The following is a 22,964-nucleotide window of genomic DNA, read 5'->3' on the forward strand; positions in this document are numbered from 1 at the left end:
AATGTATTGATTTTCCATCTCAAAATTTGTTTGTAGACTTTAATGTACTTAACGTAAGACAAATTTATTATATTGTATTAATAAATTTCATACATAAAAATCGAAATAATTTTGAATTGTATTCTCATAGTTATGAAACAAAAGGTATATGAATTCTTTAAGATTGTTTGAACAAAAATGCAACACTGTTACAATATTTAATCATAATAGTAATTTAGGCCCAAGAATATATATCAAATTTGTATTTAAATATCCTAATCTTGCCAATTCTAATAGTTCTATTATTACATTTAAAAAGTTATGTATGGATTTTATAAAAATTGAAAAATTGTAAATTTAAATTTGTATGCTATAATTGCATAGTAGACATAAGACATATTGTATTGCATTAATTTCAATTCAGGAATCCGCCCCTGAGCACGAGTTCTCCTCTTTCAGGGGCGAGCTAAAGTTTTTTCTATATATAATATATGTTATGTTATAATTATTAGCAAAATAATAAATAAATAAATAAATAAATAAATTTATATTGTGAATTAGAATTAAGATTTGTATAGTAAAAGTGAAAATAAAAATGATTGTATCTCAAAACAGGCTTTTTGGAGTTATGTTTTACCCAAAACACCACATAATAATACTGAGAAAAAATATAGGAGAATGAAGGAATATAAATTAAACATAAATTAACATAATGATAGGAGAGAATGAATTAAAAAGAAATAAAAGACGCAAGAGGATCGGTTAAGAGGTAAAATCAAATAAATTCAATTCCATCAAACACCTCCAAACTAAAATGATGACGATGATAATAATAATAATAATAATAATAATAATAATAATAATAATAATAGTTCAAATACATTAAATAGGAGTGAATCTCGGAAGAGCATTGTTCGTGTTCGGGAATCAATTCAATGGTTAGATGCAAACATTTACGAAGGCTACAATTACAAATATCAACGAATCTCTCTTAAAAAATAACGAATATAAAATGCAGGACACAGAGTGGGCCTAATTATTAATTATAACTAGTAAAGAATAAAAAAACAAAATGCAGAAGCGTTTAGTGATCATTGAGCATTTATTAGTAACGAATAAAAATGAGACTGAATTAGAAAACTATTACATTAAAATATCTAGTATTTCTTTCTTAACTTGTATACATTCAGTTTACAAAATATGAAGGGATCTTTGTAAGTAATTCCGTATTCTGTTTAAGTTTATAAACAAATATTATTATAATTTTTATTTGTCCTATATAAAAAGTTACAAAACTGAACGAAAGTGAATATTAAAGTACTAGTCATTTGTCATTCTACTAGGTTACCATAGTAACCAGCGTTGTTCTTTTGTATTGTTACATTGGAAAGAATTAAATTAATATACGTTTTTGATCAGACTTCGAGATGTCTTCCCTACCTGTTACACCGTACTGAATTAGAAAATAGTTCCAAAGGCAAATAAACAGAACGTACAACTGTCATTGGTAAATACATAGTATGCACGAATTGCATGAAGTGTAGAAAAACTACCCGCTTTAGTTAATCTTGGTATGTGAAATATACCTTGAAATAAATTGGTAACATGTAGTAGATAGTATTAAATGTTGTCGTTGTTTTCTAATGCCAGGCGTTTGACAATAAAGTCATTTGACCTCTTGCACTCCAATATTTTTCAAAGATATTATCATGGCCTGCCACTGAAGCACAGATTTTGAGGTGTTCCGAATCCATTTCTTGGTTTGAATTGCACAATGGACAGTTAGGGGACTGATATATTCCAATTCTATGCAGATGTTTGGCCAAACAATCATGGCCTGTTGCCAATCTAAATGCAGCTACAGACGATTTTCGTGGTAAATCGGGAATTAACTGTGGATTTTGATGCAGAGAGTTCCATTTTTTCCCTTGAGATTGTGTTATCAAATTTTGTTTGTTGAAGTCTAAGTATGTAGATTTAATAAATCTCTGCTAAAGCATCCGCATTCTCGTTTCCTAGGATTCCACAATGGGATGGTATCCATTGGAATACAATTCTTTTATTGAGTGATATTAATTGAGAGAGCATTTTAGTTATTTCTGCTGTTTGAGATGAAGGTGTGTGTTTAGAGACTATTGATAGAATAGCTGCTTTGGAGTCTGACAATATAACTGCATTCTTAAATTTATTGATGTGGCATAGAAGATTCCTGAGACTTTCAATTATTGCAACGATTTCTCCATCAAAACTTGTTGTTCCATATCCAAGAGATCTACAAAGTGAGAAGAGACAGCACGTAACACCTGCACCGGCACCTTGTTCTCTGGAGATCAAGGATCCGTCGGTGTATAAATGAAGCCAGTTTTGTGAGGGTACCTAATATTAATTGTCTCTAAAGACAATTGTTTCATTATTTCAGTGTTTACTTCTGATTTCAGTATTTCTTCTGTTAAATTTAGATTATATTCTATATTTAATAGAGTTAAAGGGTTTGGTTTAATTTGTAAGTTTTCTTTTAAATTCGGGATATTGATTTTCTGTTTTAATTCTTGAACAATGGATATGAAACTTTTTTTGAGTTTTCAATCTACAGAGAGGACTGTATGAATGCCAATTGTTTCCTGGTAATCTGATAAGTTTTTCATATTGAATCAGTGATTTTTCTTCTATTGTCATTTTGATGCTGTTAATATTAGTGAGGAATCTCATAGAATCTATTGGAGTTGTTTTGATTCCACCAGGAATGAGTCTGATAGCTTGGTTTTGAACATATTCTATTTCGTTTATGAGAGGTGAAGTAATTAAATGTTCAATCTTACTTTGACTACAAAGGACCGGCTTAGGTATAGAGATAAATTTAATCTCATAAATTCGTGGTCAGTTCCAAGTTACGTAGAAACAGTTGAGGTCCTCAGTCAAAGAGTTGATCATCGTATAGCGTAGGATTCCCTTGCAGCTGACAGGCCTAGTAAATACGCTACTTCTCTCCCCTCTATAGTTATATTTTTTAAACTATATTTACCTGTCTAATCGGAGTGTCATCCCTTTCGTTAACCCTACCTATGTTAAAATGATCTGAAATGTATTAGATGATGCCGCTATTAAATAATTTCATGCTGTTTTTGTTAATATAGAATCAATTTTAATTTACGTTAATTATAGTTTTTTGTTTTACAGCAGCACATACGGACACGTGTGCATAATACCCATGTAATGCTATAATGAAATGTACTTCTGTTTTAGTAAATACAGGTAAACACTGAAAACAAAATATATTTTAACGATACCGTATGCATTCTAGTTTTATTTACTATTTCAAAACCGAATCAATTAATTGAAATTAGTTGTAGAAATAGCACAACAAAGTAACGGATATTTCATATGAAAAACTTGACAAGTTCAGAATTATCGATTTTCTAGATATCGTGTAATAGCTCAGGTAGTGGAAATTAATAACCTCATTAGTCCAAAGAAATTTGAAGAATGATAACCCGAAGACAAAAGATATAATGCGTCTCGGACGTCGCATGCGTCGGTTCAGAAAAAGCAAAGATTCAGGCTTTAGGCAACCACATAAGAGATATGAAAGAATGTGAATCATACTTATTTTTCTATTAACTAGTACACTTAACTGTTTGATCGATCCACATGCATTTCCTCACCCCTAAAATAAGATTGAAAATAATTGTGACTGAAAGAAAGTTACAGGCTTTGGAAGATGAAGCGTCTATTTGCAAAGCAAACCAAAGTGTTAGGGCAACACTTATGTATTTATTTATTTATTTATTTATTTATTTATTTATTTATTTATTTATTTATTCTGGCGTAGTTAAGGCCATCAGGCCTTCTCTTCCACAACATCAGGAATACAAATACAATAATAGAAATAAACAAAAAAATACACTATATACAAAGTAAAGCTACACAAGAAATAAAGAGAACGGGAGAAAAAAAACACTATATACAAAGTAAAGCCACACAAAAATATACACATGTTGCAGTCACACAAACTTTAAATTAGTGATTAAGTATCATAATTAATTGTATCCTAACTAATTAACTAACATAAACAAGAAACTTGCTATTTTAATTTTGATTAAGACAGAAAAAGAAAAAAAAAAAACACAAATCAATATTTCTAGCAATATCTAAAAACATTGACTAAGACAAAATTTTCCAATTTAATTTTCAATTGTGATAAAGTCCGGCAGTCCCTGACGTCATTAGGTAACGAATTCCAGAAGCGAGGTATTTCTACAGTATAGGAAGATGAGTATAAAGACGTTCTATGATGAGGGATAGAAAGAAGTGCTTGATGTCGGTTTCGAAGAGTTGTAAGGAATTGAAAGCGCGATAACAGGTAATTCGGAGTAGAAGTATGCATGATTCTAAACACAAGAGACAGTGAATGTATTGTTCTTCGTTCCTTCAGACGCACCCATGAAAGTAACTGGAGGGAAGGTGTTATATGGTCAAATTTACGAGTATTGCAGATGGTGAACATTACTTCCTTACTGGCTTTTAAGGAACCCGGAGGTTCATTGCCGTCCTCACATAAGCCCACCATTGGTCCCTATCCTGAGCAAGATTAATCCAGTCTCTATCATCATATCTCACCTCCCTCAAATCCATTTTAATATTATCTTCCCATCTACGTCTCGGCCTCCCTAAAGGTATTTTTTCCTCCGGCCTCCCAACTAACACTCTATATGCATTTCTGCATTCGCCCATACGTGCTACATGCCCTGCCCATCTCAAACGTCTGGATTTAATGTTCCTAATTATGTCAGGTGAAGAATACAATGCGTGCAGTTCTGTGTTGTGTAACTTTCTCCATTCTCCTGTAACTTCATCCCTCTTAGCCCCAAATATTTTCCTAAGCACCTTATTCTCAAACAACCTTAACCTATGTTCGTCTCTCAAAGTGAGAGTCCAAGTTTCACAACCATAAAGAACAACCGGTAATATAACTGTTTTATAAATTCTAACTTTCAGATTTTTTAACAGCAGACTGGATGATAATAGTTTCTCAACCGAATAATAACAGACATTTCCCATATTTATTCTGTGTTTAATTTCCTCCCGAGTGTCATTTATATTTGTTACTGTTGCTCCAAGATATTTGAATTTTTCCACCTCTTCCAAAGATAAATCTCCAATTTTTATTTTTCCATTTCGTACAATATTCTGGCCACGAGACATAATCATATACTTTGTCTTTTCGGGATTTACTTCCAAACCTATCGCTTTACTTGCTTCAAGTAAAATTTCCGTGTTTTCCCTAATCGTTTGTGGATTTTCTCCTAACATATTCACGTCATCCGCATAGACAAGCAGCTGATGTAACCCGTTCAATTCCAAAGACTCTCTGTTATCCTGGACTTTCCTAATGGCATACTCTAGAGCAAAGTTAAAAAGTAAAGGTGATAGTGCATCTCCTTGCTTCAGCCCACAGTGAATTGAAACGCATCTGACAGAAACTGACCTATACGAACTCTGCTGTACGTTTCACTGGGACACATTTGAATTAATCGAACTAGTTTCTTGGGAATACCAAATTCCATAAGAATATCATATAAAACTTCTCTCTTAACCTAGTCATATGCCTTTTTGAAATCTATGTATAACTGGTGCACTGTACCCTTATACTCCCATTTGATGGTGAACATTAGAAGAGCTAAAAAGTGAGAATACCACAAGATTGCCCCTGCTGCTATGGATGTGGTCAGTGTTCGAAAAGGACCGGAAGAAGCAAAAAAAGGAAACAGGAAGCTAGACTATAGATTCTGACAGAGCGCTTCAATAGGATAGCTGTCGATCGGATAATTCAGAAGGCGACATCAAGTACAGTTTTGTAATTCAGTTTGACACGTGAATTGAAAAAAAAAAAATGTACTTTGGAAATCAATACCTGACAACGCACCAAGCCAAAGGCTGTTTTTAATACTTTTAGAAGCTATAGGAAACAGTAACATTAAATTGATTTGGAAATACTTGGAAAGACAAATGTATTCAATTGCGAAGAATGGAGCAGTTCTAATCATTTGCGTACACTTTATAGGTTATTGACTTTTCTGTGACTTTCATTAGGAAAGTGCACTAAAAGGTAAATATCGAGTGTTTTGAGACACATTAGGCCTATATGCAAGGAACTTTTTTTTAAGAATTATGGGAGTTCCTAATATAACTTATGTAATAATGACAATGATAATAATAATTATTATTTTTATTATTAATTTTTTTATCATTATTATTATTATTAATTTTATTATCACTATTATTAATTTTATTATCATCATTATTATTATTAATACGAATTCTAAATCTCTGTCTCCGGTCTGCAGATGTATTAAATATGCTAATTTGCGTGGATTGAACTTGGATCCATTTAATGTGTAGTATATACTTTTTGAGTTATCTCAGTTTTATTAACTTATGTTATTTTTCATATGTTTATCATAATATTCTCATTGCGTATCTTTGTAATACTACTTATATGATTCCTGTCTTCATTTATATGATTTCATTAATTCATTTGTAATTCATTTTAATTGCCATTATTTTAATTATCTCATTGTACTAATTTTAATACATATTGGTATGTATTATTTGTATTTTGTTATCTATTCATTTTGTCATTATTGTTTAATTGCATAGGTCTGCAATTTTAATAATTATTTGTATGCACTGTTTGCTTATTCCTTGTACGCTGTAAATCTTGTGCTAACTTTTATCTTGTGCTGAACTGTTATTGGCCCCAGGCTGTCGTACAGCATATTAAATATTAGTAAATAAATAAATAAATAAGCAAGCAAGCAAGCAAGCAAGCAAACAAACAAACAAATTAATTTTATTATCATTATTATTATTAATTTTATTATCATTTTTATTACTAATTTTATTATCATTTTTATTATTAATTTTATTATCATTTCTATTATTGATTTTATTATCACTTTATTATTAATTGTATTATCATTATTATTATTAAATTATTATTATTATTATTGATATTATTATTTTTATTAATTTTATTATCTTTATTATTATTAATTTTATTATCATTTTATTATTAATTTTATTATCACTTTTGTTACTGATTTTATTATCATTTTATTATTAATTTTATTATCATTATTATTATTAATTTTATTATCATTTTTATTATTAATTTTATTATCATTTTTATCATTAATTTTATTATCACTTTTGTTATTGATTTTATTATCGTTTTATTATTAATTTTATTATTATTTTTGTTATTAATTTTGTTATAATTTTTATCATTAATTTTATTATCATTTTTATTATTAATTTTATTATCATTATTATTATTAATTTTATTATAGATTTTATCATTAATTACATTATCATTTATAATATTAATTATATTATAATTTTTATTATTAATTTTATTATCATTATTATTTTTAATTTTATTATCATTATTATTTTTAATTTTATTATCATTGTTATTATTAATTTTATCATTATTATTATTATTATTATTATTATTATTATTATTAATTTTATTATTATTACATTATCATCATTCTTATTGTTTTCTCCAGGTGGTGTGTCTGCAGTCTGTCGATCTTGTTAGTCCAGTCTGGTCTAAGGTAAGAACACATTATGTATATAATCATTTGTTGTAATTATTTTTGCCACTTAAATGAGAACTCGGCATATTTCAGGTACTAGCGTATCATTAACGACGACTAGCTGCTTACAGACAGCAATGCCACGAAAACTATGAATGAGAAAAACAATATGAATATCAACAATGGGCGTCTATCTTGCCAGGGCTACGAGTATAAATTATCCCAGAGTCACAGAGATCGTGATATTCAATTTATAGTAACCCCCAAAGAGAAATTATAGCGTATTAAAATGGTGAAGATTTATATGGATCGCCCTGTATTTCAACCTTCACGTCTTTAAAGATCTTCCTCGGTAGCGCTACATAGCAGCTGTCCATGACTGACGTTAATGTTCGTTTTGAAAGCAGAACTAATTCAACGTGACCTCCATGAATTCCAATTTCAGACATTTATAGGTTTTATAATTGTCACCTGCAATAATAGCGGTTTCCTACATATCGCTATTTCAATAATTATCGATGTTAAACTTACATTTTTAACAATACGTTGCCTAACCCGAGTAAATAAGCTCTGGCTATTGTATGAACAAGCACTTTCGTTGCGTTTAATTGTTATAGCAGGCTGTTTCTGGTAACACATCAATTCACGATTTTGGTGTATAGTTACCCCACTCATTTATTCTGACATTTGTTTTTTTTGTTTCAATTCTCGCGTTTTACAGCACGCCACACGTCTATCACTTTCATTCAGGATATCTGAATTCATCAGTCACGTTTCCTTGTTCAAACATTTGTCTAGCTTTCTTCTTTCTACCGAGACTTATCTTAGTTATCAACTTATCACTATAGAAACGTCACACAAGATAGCAAGAGTGCGACTAAACGTGGTAAGACTTAAGCCTGGTCCACAACAAACCGGGAACGGAAACGACAACGAGAACGAAAAAATCGTTAAAATACATGTATTTAATTGTGAGCATTCACAAATGAGAAGTTTGCCTGAGCCCGGGGAAGGAAACGTGAAGATTAGTGAACTTTTAACTTTGCCGTTCTCGTTTCCGATCACAGCCCACTAGATTAATTCTGTTGTCATCAAAAATATATTTGGTCGTGGTATATTTTGTAGCAAAAAGGCCATGACATAATTTATTCTTCATCCATTGCTCGTAACTAACCTATTCGGTAGAATCGCTTTCAATACAGCCTATGCTACGTGCCCCCTGTATGTGACCACATTACCACATGAGTTTAATTCTTAAATATTCCATGTCCTAAATTTTGAAGTTAGTTAACCTGTGTTCATGTTGGCTGGCTCATACTCATGAGAGAACGCCATTGGTCAATTATATACACAGATACTAGCAGAAAGTTTATTATCGACTTCACATATTGTTATTGACATGTTTATCGATAATTATAGCATTTTCCGTTTTCGGTTTATTGTGAATAAAAAATCTTCACATTCACGTTTTCCGCTTCCCGTTTTCGTTCCGGGTATATTATGGACCATCCTTTAGACTCCGCGGCGAACATAAGTGATATCATCTTCATCTGCAGAAAAGTGTCATAGTATAGCTTATATTGATGGGATAGTGGGGAAAGAGGAAGACGAAATTATGGTGAATTTCTTGCGTAAGAGAAGCACTGCCAAAGGAACATATTTTGTACACCCCTCTGTACCTATGGGAACAACGTAGTTTCTAAACTGACATGAGGAGGGGAAGATTTCAAATAACATCTGATATAAACCTAAGCAATGTTGAATTGCATTTTAGATTATAATTGAAGGGTGGTATTTCAATGTAAATTTTGAATTCTTAAATCTTTGTTTGTTGGTATGTAAAGTATTAAAATGTGTTTTTAAGTTTTTTAAGTTGGCACTCATAGTCACGTTTGTACAGTGGAGATCTATAGGCCTAATTGTATGGAATAGTATGATCATAGTAACAAAAGATACACTATATAATGCTATAGGCATATATTGAAGATTATTATTGTTTTTTACACCCCTTATAACAAATAAAATATATGTAATACACTTAATTTGTTTTTTAAAAACATAAACAGTGATCGACTTTACTCCGCAATATTTTAAAATCGATCTTAAACTAAAAATTCAATGGTGATCGACTTTACCCTATTTAAGCAGGCAACTTCGATCACAAGTCAAATAAAACAAATCAGTTTTTTTTATAGATTGTAATTCAATTCTTGTAACGTGTATTCATCAGTGAAGGATATGACGACAAAATGCTATTTTCTGAGGAACTTCGCTCCATTGCATAACCTCAATATCATAAAAAAAATTGCAAAATTTTGATCGACTTTACCCTCTTCTACGGAATATCGATATTTTGGTCATCCAATCACCACAATTTGAATAAGCACATTTATAGAATACAAATTTAATATTCTCAAAATACTCGTATATAGCTTATCCCTTTTCGGGAAGGGGAGGGGGAAGGTGAAAATTGTTTAATATAAGAAAATAAAAAATTGCAATATTTTTAATCTCTTACCTCAAGCATGTCAGAAGGCCTGAATTAAGTGCTCATAATACAAGCTCTCTTTCACAATACCCTGCTAAGACTCTGGAATTCGCTACCTGCTAGCATCAGGGACTGTCGAAATAAAACTGAATTCAAACGCAAACTTACTAGGCACTTGGTCAGTAATTGAGACTCGTTCAGACATGGTTTCTTGTAAATAGTTCTCTTAATCTATCACAAAATATTTCAATATGTGGTAATTTCATTACTATAGATTTTTGTTATTGTTGGTTTAATTTGTAATTCAGTAAATACAAACATATTCTTTGTTCTTAACTTCTATGATAAAATGTCTAGCTTTCATTAATCAGGTAATCTTGTCGTACTTTAATTTTTATTGTAATTGTAATTGTAAATTTAATGTTAATTGTAATTTTATTGTTCATACTAGCCGTACCCGTGCGCTCCGCTGCACCTGTTAGAAATAAATATCAAGTAATTACATAATTAAAATAGGACGTGTGATCCAGGGAAAATTCATGTTTGATGGAAGGATAAATCGTTTAATATGTTACTTAATTTAAATTGTATTTGAATAATTAAAATGAGGTCATTTTGGTCCAGAGAGTAATCATTTGGTGCAATGACAATTCCTTTAACATGTTTCTTAATTGTTGTTACATGCAACCATAGTTTAATGAAGATTGACATATCTTTTAGTTTTAATGTGTATACTTTATATTACTTGCTATATGTTTCAGAAGTTACTGTAATAACATTGTAGAATTATGTCCATGTAGAGAAACTACACTTTCCAATGGTGAAATAATAATTAAACAATTAATTATCTTCCGATATTACTTCATACAAACACAGAAACATTCTCTTAGGCTATGTTTAATAGCTTTCGATTGTTGTTGTCCAAGGCCCCTTATAGACGAAGTCATTTGTTTTTATTTCAGTACACCGCCTTACATGGCGTTATTATAATTTTATTGTAATTTTAAAACTCATTTATCTCATTAAATATCAGTCCTATCAAAATTTTGTATAGGATAAAACTTATCGGAAATTAGGTTTAAAGAAACTTTTGTTATGTAATATTTTTCATGAAAATCAATAATAAGCGACATATTTCGATTTATTTAATTCAGGCCCCCTTATAACCCCCCTTTTAAATAAAGTATTTTGAATGTCATATAGCCTAAAATCTAAGTTACAATGAACTTAATTTATATTCCAATTTTCATATAAATCGGTTCAGCCATTATCGCGTGAAAAGGTAACAAACATACATACAGACAGACAGACATACAAACAAAAATTCCAAAAAAGCGATTTTCGGTTTCAGGATGGTTAATTATACGTGTTAACACCAATTATTTTTGGAAAATCGAAAATTACCAGAAAATTTTTGACTACAGATTTATTATTAGTATAGATTATAGTTGTAATCCCCTGGTGGAGGGGCAGAGAAGGCCTGATGGCCTTATCTCTACCAGGTTAAATAAATAAATACTACTACTACTACTACTACTACAAGCAATACGAATTCAACAAGGTTAAATTATTAATTATTAGTAACGCTCTTAAGGAAATGTTGTGCGGGTCCTTCAGACACGTGCAGTCGCTTTGGCAGCCCTGTGCTACCGCTCAAGTGGGAGGGGAGCAGATTGCACTAAGCGTGTATGTCTGTATTACTAACTACGAATTGGCACATGTCAGGTGGCACTATCATTTAATCCAATGCAAAAGACATTCACATAAATTTTAGAACAGTAAGAATATTACCATAGTCTGGTATATACAGTTACGAAACTCGAGGAGATGAAAGTACTAGGAACAATATACTGTGCCGGTACTATTTCGCAGTGTCTGTGTTTCAGTAGTAGCGATCCTAGTGATCAGCAGCTATCTATGGATGCATATTCCCTACGTGTTGAGCTTCGTGATTATATATGTAGGTACTAGAACTAGACTGTGATGTTACTGTAAGAAGAATTAGGACACAAGGTACAATGATAATAATATAATCAGAATAATAATAACAATAGTAATAATAGACCTAACAGTTAAATGATGCTAATAATAATAATAATAATAATAATAATAATAATAATAATAATAATAATACTTACTTACTGACTTTTAAGGAACCCGGAGGTTCATTGCCGCCCTCACATAAGCCCGCCATTGGTCCCTATCCTGAGCAAGATTAATCCAGTCTCTACCATCATATCCCACCTCCCTCAAATCCATTTTAATATTATCTTCCCATCTACGTCTCGGCCTCCCCAAAGGTCTCTTTCCCTCCGGTCTCCCAACTAACACTCTATATGCATTTCTGGATTCGTCCATACATGCTACATGCCCTGCCCATCTCAAACGTCTGGATTTAATGTTCCTAATTATGTCAGGTGAAGAATACAATGCGTGCAGTTCTGCGTTATGTAACTTTCTCCATTCTCCTGTAACTTCATCCCTTTTAGCCCCAAATATTTTCCTAAGCACCTTATTTTCAAACACCCTTAACCTATGTTCCTTTCTCAAAATGAGAGTCCAAGTTTCAGAACCATAAAGAACAACCGGTAATATAACTGTTTTAGAAATTCTTTCAGAATTTTTGACAGCAGACTAGAAGACCAAAGCTTCTCAACCGAATAATAACAGACATTTCCCATATTTATTCTGCGTTTAATTTCCTCCCGAGTGTCATTTATATTTGTTACTGTTGCTCCAAGATATTTGAACTTCTCCACCTCTTCAAATAATAATAATAATAATAATAATAATAATAATAATAATAATAATAATTCATAGAGTTGTGCCTAAGGGCAGGTTTTTCACTGCAAACGCAGCATTCTCAGTCTTTCCTGTTTTCTGTCTTCCTCTTAGTCTCCGCAGGTGTAATAATAATAATAATAATAATAATAATAATAATAATAATAATAATAATAATCCCTTGCGAATTTAATTTCACCTACATCAGTCTGCTCTTACGTCACATGGTTCGAAATTGACTTTGTTCGGAATGGACCGATTCCGGTAAATTAGGTCTCAATCGATAATGCGTGACGTCCCGAGTGTTTTAAGCCCGCATATGCACTTGGGCTCGATATTATTTCATTTTAAGTACATTTTAGGCTGTTATTTAATACCTGGACAGCAAGACTGCGTGCCGTCAAGCACGAGACCCGCTGCGTCCGTCGGGCGGCCGTTTGAAAGCTCCGGCATTAAGCATTCAAGCAGTGATCGGCAGAGGGTGCGGGCTGGCAGCATCTCGGTCCAGGCGCATGCGCCGGGCGCCACGGTGGAGCGAGGCCCGCCGCCGCCGCACAAGTGCGCTCGCAGCGAAGGCAGAGGGTCGGACGTCGACAGGTGAAGACGATCAGTTGTAAACAACTCCACCCCTCCGTCGGCCATCCCCCACCCCTCGAAAAACACCACAATCACCCGGGGGCCACGGCTGTTACGTGAAGAACTCGGCCGGGAGACGAGCGGGGGCCGCGCGCCGGGCTGTGTTAGTGTCGTTAGTGCCCCTACCGCGATGCGACCTGCGACGTTCAGTGAACACGTTGTCAGTAGGTAGTCTGTGCTTCTGTAACAAATATCTGGACTCGCTCTCTATGACTCACTAGTACCAACGATACCTGTGATACGAATCATCGGAAACGAGCTGAATATGAAGATCTTAGAGAAAACAGTTGCAACTTGAGAGTGCGATAGCTAGTCTGGTCTCCTCCTCGGCAGTGATAGCGTGACATTCTCGTAGTTCGCATGGCCTACTAGTAGTCGTGTGTGTATGTGTGTCTGTGAGTGAGTGGGGATTTAATTTATAGTCGTCACATACAGTAGAATTCCTAGAATGTACTTCTAACAGCAACACAAGTCACGTTTCGGTAGGCGAATAAAAAGATGTGAGGACATCTATCAATTTTGCGGTCTTAGACGTTGCAAGAAGCTCGCAGTTAGGTTGACAGCACTGTTCGGCGGTTGCCAGACTCACAATTAGGTCAAGTTCACACTGACTGACTGTGTAAAAATTTTAGTTTGGTTATCATTTAGTTCTTCCTGTCAATAGAAATTGTACTTTCTGTTTAACGATAGAAATCGAAGGCAAGTGGCAAGTGGCAATACCCTACCGCAGTCAGAAAAAAAACTTTGTTTACTGTTGACGCTGACGGATGCACTGAGAGGCAGCCTGATGGCTTGTCTGCGTGTGTTCACGTGGCGCTGTGCACACGACAGGTGGAGTGAGATACACACGCCGTCTTACGCCACACCCAAGACAAGCTGTGGTCAGTTATACCGCGTTGATGCCCCTTGGCAAGGGATACATTTCGTCCCGGTGTAACGGATGTTCTGAAACGCCCGTCACTTACCTAACGAAGATAGTTTGCAATAAGCTACATGTCTGCTTTGATTAAATACCGCGAACCTTACGGGGACAGCAGAAATCAGATATTCGATGTGAAAATAAAATACAAAATACTTTATAGTAATACGACATAGTTGTCACATGTCATAATATCTTGGACCACAGTGATGTTGGAATATTACAGACTCACAGATTTTCGGTGCAGTAAGTTCAGTGCGTGAAGCGACATTTGCTTGTATTTTACTTTTTATTAATTTAGTTAAGTAACTTGGAAATATTTTCCATACACAAAGAGATTTTGTTTTCACTCCAATTTTTTTTTTTTTTTGTAGGTAAAATTTCACGCAGACTGGCATCGTAAGCGAGCTCGTTCGATAAATCATTAGTCGGCTGTAATTGATTCCAGCGCGCTCGCAGTTCACCTCATACAGCTAGCCAACAAACCACTTGCGGTCCGATAATAAGCAATCCGGTCTGTTTGCAATAACCGTGTGCGATCTTCCGCCCTTGTGGCGGGGCATTGCAAAATTCAAATTAAAGTGAAAACAAAAACAATTTTGTAATGAACATTTTTTGGTAAAGTCGGTCAGCGATGAGTTGAATTCCGGCGAATACCGAGACAGACAGACAGACAGACTAACACTGTCGAGCGCAATCTGCGGGATCGTAATATAAACACCAATTTAAATTTTAAAGAGAACGCTTAGACGAAGGATGCAATGCCGATACTGTGATTCTCTTCTGACGAGATGAGGGAGGCTGTGGAAGGCGGGCAGATGAGATTAATCGCATATTCCTTGTACATAGTAAACTGCAATGTCTGTAAATTTGATACGTGGGGTATGTCACACCATTTTATAATATAATTCAATTTTTTAAGCCAGACTGAGAGATTAGTCAAATATTAATACTACAATTTACGCGTTTCCTGTAGACTATTTTTCTAACTTAAAAAAATGTACAGAAAAAAAAAGCTGTTTTGTGTCATGCATTAAAGTATACATAAGTGAGTGTTAATGTATATTTTCATAAAGTGAACTTAACCGATTCGTAATACTTAAATATCAATGAAATATATTAACTAAGAGTTACAAAACCCATATTAATCTACATGTAATCATTATAAAGAATGAAACATTTGATTTGATTTTTGATTTTAGTTTGTGATTGAGTTTGACAATTCTCGTGGTCTCTGATAACGAAATCGAGTTCCCTCGGGCAAAACGGGTATAAGATATTAGTTGTCCTGGAATCCTGGGTTCGCGCCACGTACGATAACGTGCTCTGCGCAGCAGGAATTCTTTGATTAAAGCGCGCCTACCCTCCCCTGACACAAACCCCCAACCCTGCTCATCTTCTCAGCCAGCTGGCCTTAGCTATCGTGTTCTGTTCTTACTTCAGCCGGGAATTTTATTGTTTCTTAACTACTGCCTTCCGTGCCCCCTCCCCAAGTATGGGACTCAACCTCAAGCTATTTAGATCTATTCAAAGGTCGCTACGTCAGTTGACTCGTTAGGAATCACTTGTGTAGATATTTAATTTCATTTTTCCTTAAGACATCCTGCCCTCGACACTAGTTCCAGAATAATTTTGTCGTAATATACGTCTACTATATACTAGAAGAATTATATATAATAGAAGCTTCATCATAATCCTTTTACTTTGGACCGCGGAGAAGACGGTATCTCTTGGCACACTAAGAGGTACAAGAACTTTCCTCTGCTACACTTCGTACCTCCTAAGTACATGCTACTAATACATTTTTTTTTTCGACATTGGTATAAAATTGTTCCTAGTACTAGTAACATAAAACTTTTTGAATTTGAATCACAAATTTAAGAGTATACACATCGTCACGCTAGAGAATTGTGTCATTCAATCCCCTTTGTGTAGTGTACGAATTCATCTTCGGGTCACAACTGTGCTGCTAAGGTGATAAACTAGTCGGGTATTTTCAGAGACACAGCAACTCCATTATATTCTAATGATGTGAATTCCCTTGATAAATTTCAGCACTAACATTCCCCGCCTCCATATACGACTTTTGAGTACAAATTGCTGTTCCGGCGATGGTCTTTCTCCTCCTATGACGAGTTTCACTTTATCCACAAGTAGCAAATTTATTTAGTAAAACAATATAGCACTTGTCCTGAACTGTTAAACTTGTTCCTAAGTGTCCTTACCAATCCTGAAGTGTTCCTTGGCAGTTACAACGGTACTTCCTGAACATCTCTTTCCTCTCGAGCGGTGCCTCCCTTTCGTGTATATTTTAACCGGAGGTCTGGTAAGATTCGGAAAGGAACCCCCTCTCTTTCACTCCGCCGTGTAACAAGTTAGGTTGCAAGCCGCTTCAGTAGCTCCCAACACAATATCGAAAAGCAGTTTTATATTTTTATGTTGATAACACGTGAATTTTGATGTCTAAATTAACTTTGTAGATTTGAATGAACTATTCTAAGTGTATAAATAAAATGAAATGTAATTTTATAGCTCTTGTCAGTTAGCTATCGAAAACGGGTCTGCAAATGCACTGGGCTCACGCTGCACTTGGTCCTTGCATCGAGTCTAAATTGCAATAAACACTTGATTGGTTCGCACGTACCCCCAGCGTCACTATTCTCGTCTTCCCCCTCGCTCTTTGACATGTAGCAGGCAGGCTGTCCTTGAGGACTTGACCCCGAAACTTGCCCGTTGCCTTCGAAGGGGAGAACAATTTCATTATTTGTGTCGTAAGTGTTGAACTAGAACGACTGCGTACGATGTACAATGGCGAAGTAGAAGGAGACCAATAGTGAAATAAATGTTTTCCTTTAAACGACGTAATGTGTAATAGAATGTAAGCAAATCAACGAAAAACAATATACTATAGGAAAATTAAGGTTTTTGTATTTATACTTAGGGACCAACCTATCTTGCTGTCTCTCTTATGAGAAAACTGATGACAAACCGGTGCGGACTTTATGTAGGTCTCGGGTGCTTAGAAAGCCATTCACTCATCATTCTTCCAATTTAACCTGTGCCTCAATTGATTGAAAAGTATTAGGAATTGCGAGGGAAACAATTTAGAGTAGGAGGAGGAGGAGGAGGTGGATCCACGCCGCCACGTTAGTGACTGAGCACAACACGGAAAAGGAACGGAGCGAATAGAAGCACAAGAAAAAAGAAAAGAATGGAGATATATCCGTTCGAAGCAGATGAAAGGAGCAACGAAACTTCTCTGGATCGCTTCAACATCAACTACCTCCTGTTCTACGACAATGACGGCGACAACAGCAGCTTCGCCGGCGGGAACAACACCAACAGCTCGTACGACCTCAACAACACGATCATCATCCTGCGAGGCGACTCGCTCTACCCCAGCGGCTACTCCATGCCCCACATCATCATCGCCTCCATAGTGGTAACTCTGCTGATGATCGTGGTCGTGGTGGGTAACATGTTGGTAATCATCGCCATAGCAACGGAGAAGGCCCTCAAGAACATCCAGAACTGGTTCATCGCGTCGCTGGCCGTCGCGGACTTCTTTCTGGGGCTCGTGATCATGCCCTTCTCCCTAGCGAATGAGATCATGGGTTACTGGATATTTGGCAACTGGTGGTGCGACATCCACAGCGCCATGGACGTGCTGCTGTGCACCGCGTCCATCATGAATCTGTGCCTCATCTCGCTGGACCGCTACTGGTCCATCACGCAGGCCGTGGACTACCTGAAGAAGCGGACGCCCGTGAGAGCGGCGGTCATGATCACGCTGGTCTGGATCCTCAGCGGACTGATCTGCATCCCGCCCCTGCTGGGCTGGAAGGTGGACAGGCCGGCCGAGGAGTTCCCCAAATGCCAGGTAGGCACACACTTCTTGGAACTACACAGATTGTTGGAGCACACGGCTCCCCGTGCACATCAAATATAAACGTCATGTCGAGGAGTTCCCCAAATGCCAGATAGGCGCACACTTCTTGGCACTACGCAGATTGTTGGAGCACACGGCTCCCCGTGCACATCAAATATAAACGTCATCTCGAGCAGTTCCCCAAATGCCAGGTAGGCGCACACTTCTTGGCACTAAGCAGATTGCTGGAGCACACGGCTCCCCGTGCACATCAAATATAAACGTCATCTCGAGCAGTTCCCCAAATGCCAGGTAGGCGCACACTTCTTGGCACTAAGCAGATTGCTGGAGCACACGGCTCCCCGTGCACATCAAATATAAACGTCATGTCGAGAAGTTCCCCAAATGCCAGGTAGGCGCACACTTCTTGGCACTAAGCAGATTGCTGGAGCACACGGCTCCCCGTGCACATCAAATATAAACGTCATGTCGAGAAGTTCCCCAAATGCCAGCTAGGCACACACCTCTTGGCACTAAGCAGATTGTTGGAGCACACGGCTCCCCGTGCACATCAAATGTAAACCATCAGTTTTTGAGCTTCTTTGTCACGTGCGCTGGATTACTAGTGACATAGTTCGTAATAGACGCTCAGTTGTGGCACACGTACTGTCAAGTTGTAATGCGCGATATATCTCGCTTGTATTCTTAGCACCTGGTGGACATAAGCGTTTAGTTAACTCTTTTAATTACGGCAATCTTTCAGTTGACACACTAGTCCCCTACTCATCTGTCGTAAAAGATCTTGGTTTCTTCTTCGTTAAAATCTAAATTGGATTTTTCAAGTGAAAGAAGCAATAAAAAAAAATGTTCCTCCATTCACTGTTTGAGTAGCTAAAGAAACTTCTTGCCCCAGCAATTGAAACTTACCCTAGGACAAACCCTAGCACTTCGATAATTCTGACATTCTGTTGATACGTCAGACACGTGTGCAACATCAGACGATATGTTCACATATCACCGTCCTTCGCAAGTCTTTCGTAGTTCCGACTCAGAGAAAGCAGAACTTTACATTATTTGTCTTTACTCTTTCGAATTCCGGTACACCTCAACACCAAATTACCTTTCGTCTCGTTTCTCTTATCTATACTCTAACCACGACGTAAATACCAGATCACTTATCTGTGGCACGCTAAATATACCTCTACATAGAACACCTCGTTATTCCTCATCTATTACATCTTTTACAGTCTCCATCTCGCGACAATGGAATTCCTTGTCACAAAGTGTTAGGGGCTGCAAGACAATAAACACTTTTAAAAATAGCTTAAAAGATAACCTTCTTATAGCAATTCACTTTAATTATACTGACTTTAACGGTCACTGAATACATGATAACTTCTTTCTTTAGACAAGCTTCCTGATAGCGCTGTATTTCCACAATAATAATTGTCTCATAAAAATCTCTTTCTATTATCTAATGTAATCTTAAATATATTAACAATCTATATATTTTATACAGAGTGTTAAAAAAAAAAAGGTAAAATTGATCCGGATGAAGAAAGCTGTTGAAGCAGTTATGGCTCCTCCAGGAATTAAAATCTCAGTCAGAGAAGTCTGCAAATGATGGCAAATATATTTTTTTTAATTATTGTGAGTTTTCACAGCTATATTTCCACCTATTTCTCTGTGTTACAAGATACAAGAGAATATGATCCAAGGTACACGAACCTGTTGTACCATGGAACACTTTACACGTCCTTTCATTTTATTTTTTTCATCCTTCATAGATCTTTGGAACAGGAAAACATCTATAGGAACTTGTAAAGGAATCTTCAATAATTATGTCAAATATTTTTTCATTTAAAAATTTCATTTTACAAAATTAAAAAAAAATCAATACAATGTGAAAAGTGATTCAAGTTGCTACTCATCCCGCGCTCCTTGCAAATATTGGATGTTTGTAAATGATCGCCGATCGAGTGGAAGACTTCAGCGAAAAGCCTGGGAGTTATGCTAGGCACAAGATGTGACTTCAACAATAACTTACGATAAACCATGTTAATGCTGAGCAATTGCATCCTGTCTTAAATAGAAGCACTGATCTAAGGCCCTATTCTATTTTTACTAGGCCCTATTCTATTTTTAATATATATTAATGAGTTATTAAAAATTGACTTACAACAATACAATGGTGTTCACTATTCTTATGCAGATGACACAGTTTTACTTTTTGGTGGAAAAACCTGGCATGATGCATATAATAATTCAAATAATGGACTTAAATTAATAAAAAAATGGTTTCACATAAATTATCTTTCTATCAATGAAAATAAAACCATCATTATTCCATTCTCATTATCTGAAAAATGTAACAAACCTCCTACATCTATATTAAGTATTAAATTACATAATTCTGATTGTTGTCTTATACAGTGTAAATGTCCGATTATTAAAGAGTCCTCTGAAGTTAAGTATTTATGCATAATTTTCGATAATCATTTAAAATGGAACCAACATATTAATTACCTTTGTAATAAATTGCGTAAAATAGTATATTATTTTGTTTTATTGAGGAATTACTTGTCAATAAGTTTATTACGTAAAATATATTTAACTTTATTTCAATCGGTAATTATGTATGGAATTATAGGATGGGGTAACTCATTTAAATCCAATTTTAATCCACTTTATTTATTACAGAAGAAAATAATTAAAATACGTCTTCATAAACCTATTGATTTTCCATCTCAAAATTTGTTTATAGACTTTAATGTACTTAACATAAGACAAATTTATTATATTGTATTAATGAAATTCATACATAAAAATCGAAATAATTTTGAATTGTATTGTAATAGTTATGAAACAAAAGGTATGAATTCTTTAAAATTGTTTGAACCAAAATGCAACACTGTTACAGTATTTAATCATAGTAGTAATTTAATCCCAAGAATATATAACAAATTTATATTTAAATATCCTAATCTTGTCAATTCTAATAGTTCTAGTATTAAATTTAAAAAGTTATGTATGGATTTTATAAAAATTGAAAAATTGTAAATTTAAATTTATATACTATAATTGCATAGTAGACATAAGACAAATTGTATTGTATAATTATTAATTTCAATTCAGGAATCCGTCCCTGAGCACGAGTTCTACTCTTTCAGGGGCGAGCTAAAATTTCTCTGCATATTTTATAATTTATGTTACATATTAGTAAAATAATAAATAAATAAATATATTTCATCTAAAAAAAAATATGTATATATACACACACAGGCGTAAGAATGTATGAAAGTTTAATTAGGGGGATTTCCACATACCTGTTCCAATTTGAGATACGCTCCATAGAAATAGGCCTACTTGTCAAGAATTCAAGTTTTCCGGAATACGTTTTTACGAGTAATATCATGGCTACTTTACGTCACTTTATGGCTGTATGGTATAGTTTAAAAAAACAAGATCATGGATGGGTAACTCGTGCTCACAAAGTGCTAAAAAAAAACCTTGAAAGAGAGAAAGACAGACGGAGCCAGCCGCAGCAGTTACAAGTTGTTTGTAGTTTCGCTGCAAAAGCAGTTCACTGCCACGGTGCGCTCTGGCGGCTCATGCAGGTGGTCGTGATATCTACTCCATGATTTGAATTTCGGAATGACGCATGGCACAATCATTATAGTATTTTTAGACAGACTGTACCTAAGCACACATAACAAAATTATTTTAATTCCTAACTTTGTAAATTAGTTTGGTACTGGAAACACAAACTGCACACAACCTTTTCAAGATTCAACAAACGTAACTGCAATACTGATTTATTATTACACTATCTGTTAACATTTCTTATTATAAGTCTTATTTGAAATATACAACGCGAGAGTTTTCAAGTCTTTATACATTAAAGAGTATTCCTCTGTTCTCAGAAAGGTAATAGTTGTATTCGCAAACAATCACAAATTCAAGGAAGTATTTTTACATGTTACGGCAGATGAAATAAACTTACTTCTAAGCTCTTTCTGTACATTGAGAGCTTTTACACTTCTTTCTTGTATTAAACTCTGACTCAAGGATATACAGTATATTTGGAACCAAGGAGTATATTTGGAAATTCTGACTTAGGCAGCATTACGAACAGTTCGATCTTTACTAAAACCTTCACTGTGTTTATTTGTAACATAAAATCTGCAGTGTCAGTTTTCACAAATCTTTTTTATTAATTTATTTACAACTTACGGAACATCTGCTCGCTTGGAAAAAGAGACATAAGTATTTCTCCCATTACAATAATTCATACAGAAGAAAATCAAATCGACATAAACCAATGTGAAACAGTTTTTTTCCTTCTCCTGTAAAATTAACATTTTTGACTTGTGCCACTTTTCCCGAACACTACAGAAATTTCATGCGTAAGAAAGTGTAATACAACATAATACAAGCTTTACCTCCCTTCTTAATAAAAAAATCTCTCTCTTTCGACTCATCAGTAAGGGAAATGATCTGGGGATTATATTCTTTTTCAATTAAAACGAGCCGCCACTTACTGTAGACGCGAGCAAACTTGTATACAGACACTACAGTACAGAGTCCGTTCTACCTGCACTGAGGTTGTGTTCACACTTCGAGAGCACGAGTTGCCCACCCATGAACGAGATGCAATAAAAATGTAAGGAAAAAGTTTTTCATGTCACAGTA

At 34.8% G+C, this 22,964-nt stretch overlaps 1 protein-coding gene across 1 annotated transcript; it reads left to right on the forward strand.

Annotated features, from left to right (window-relative positions):
* The first annotated feature begins 13,420 nt into the window (after positions 1-13,420).
* Positions 13,421-18,353, forward strand: LOC138698770 (alpha-2C adrenergic receptor-like). The gene has a single exon (XM_069824992.1). It carries the CDS (start codon positions 17,616-17,618, stop codon positions 18,351-18,353), a length of 738 nt encoding a protein of 245 aa, XP_069681093.1. The 5' UTR covers positions 13,421-17,615.
* The last annotated feature ends 4,611 nt before the right edge of the window (positions 18,354-22,964 follow it).

This window comes from Periplaneta americana, chromosome 4 (assembly GCF_040183065.1).
Source record: "Periplaneta americana isolate PAMFEO1 chromosome 4, P.americana_PAMFEO1_priV1, whole genome shotgun sequence".
In the NCBI taxonomy this organism is placed as follows: Eukaryota; Metazoa; Arthropoda; class Insecta; order Blattodea; family Blattidae; genus Periplaneta; species Periplaneta americana.

Excerpts from the sequence above, each read along its gene's own strand:
- LOC138698770 (XM_069824992.1), top strand. The coding sequence starts at position 17,616 with ATGGAGATATATCCGTTCGAAGCAGATGAAAGGAGCAACGAAACTTCT.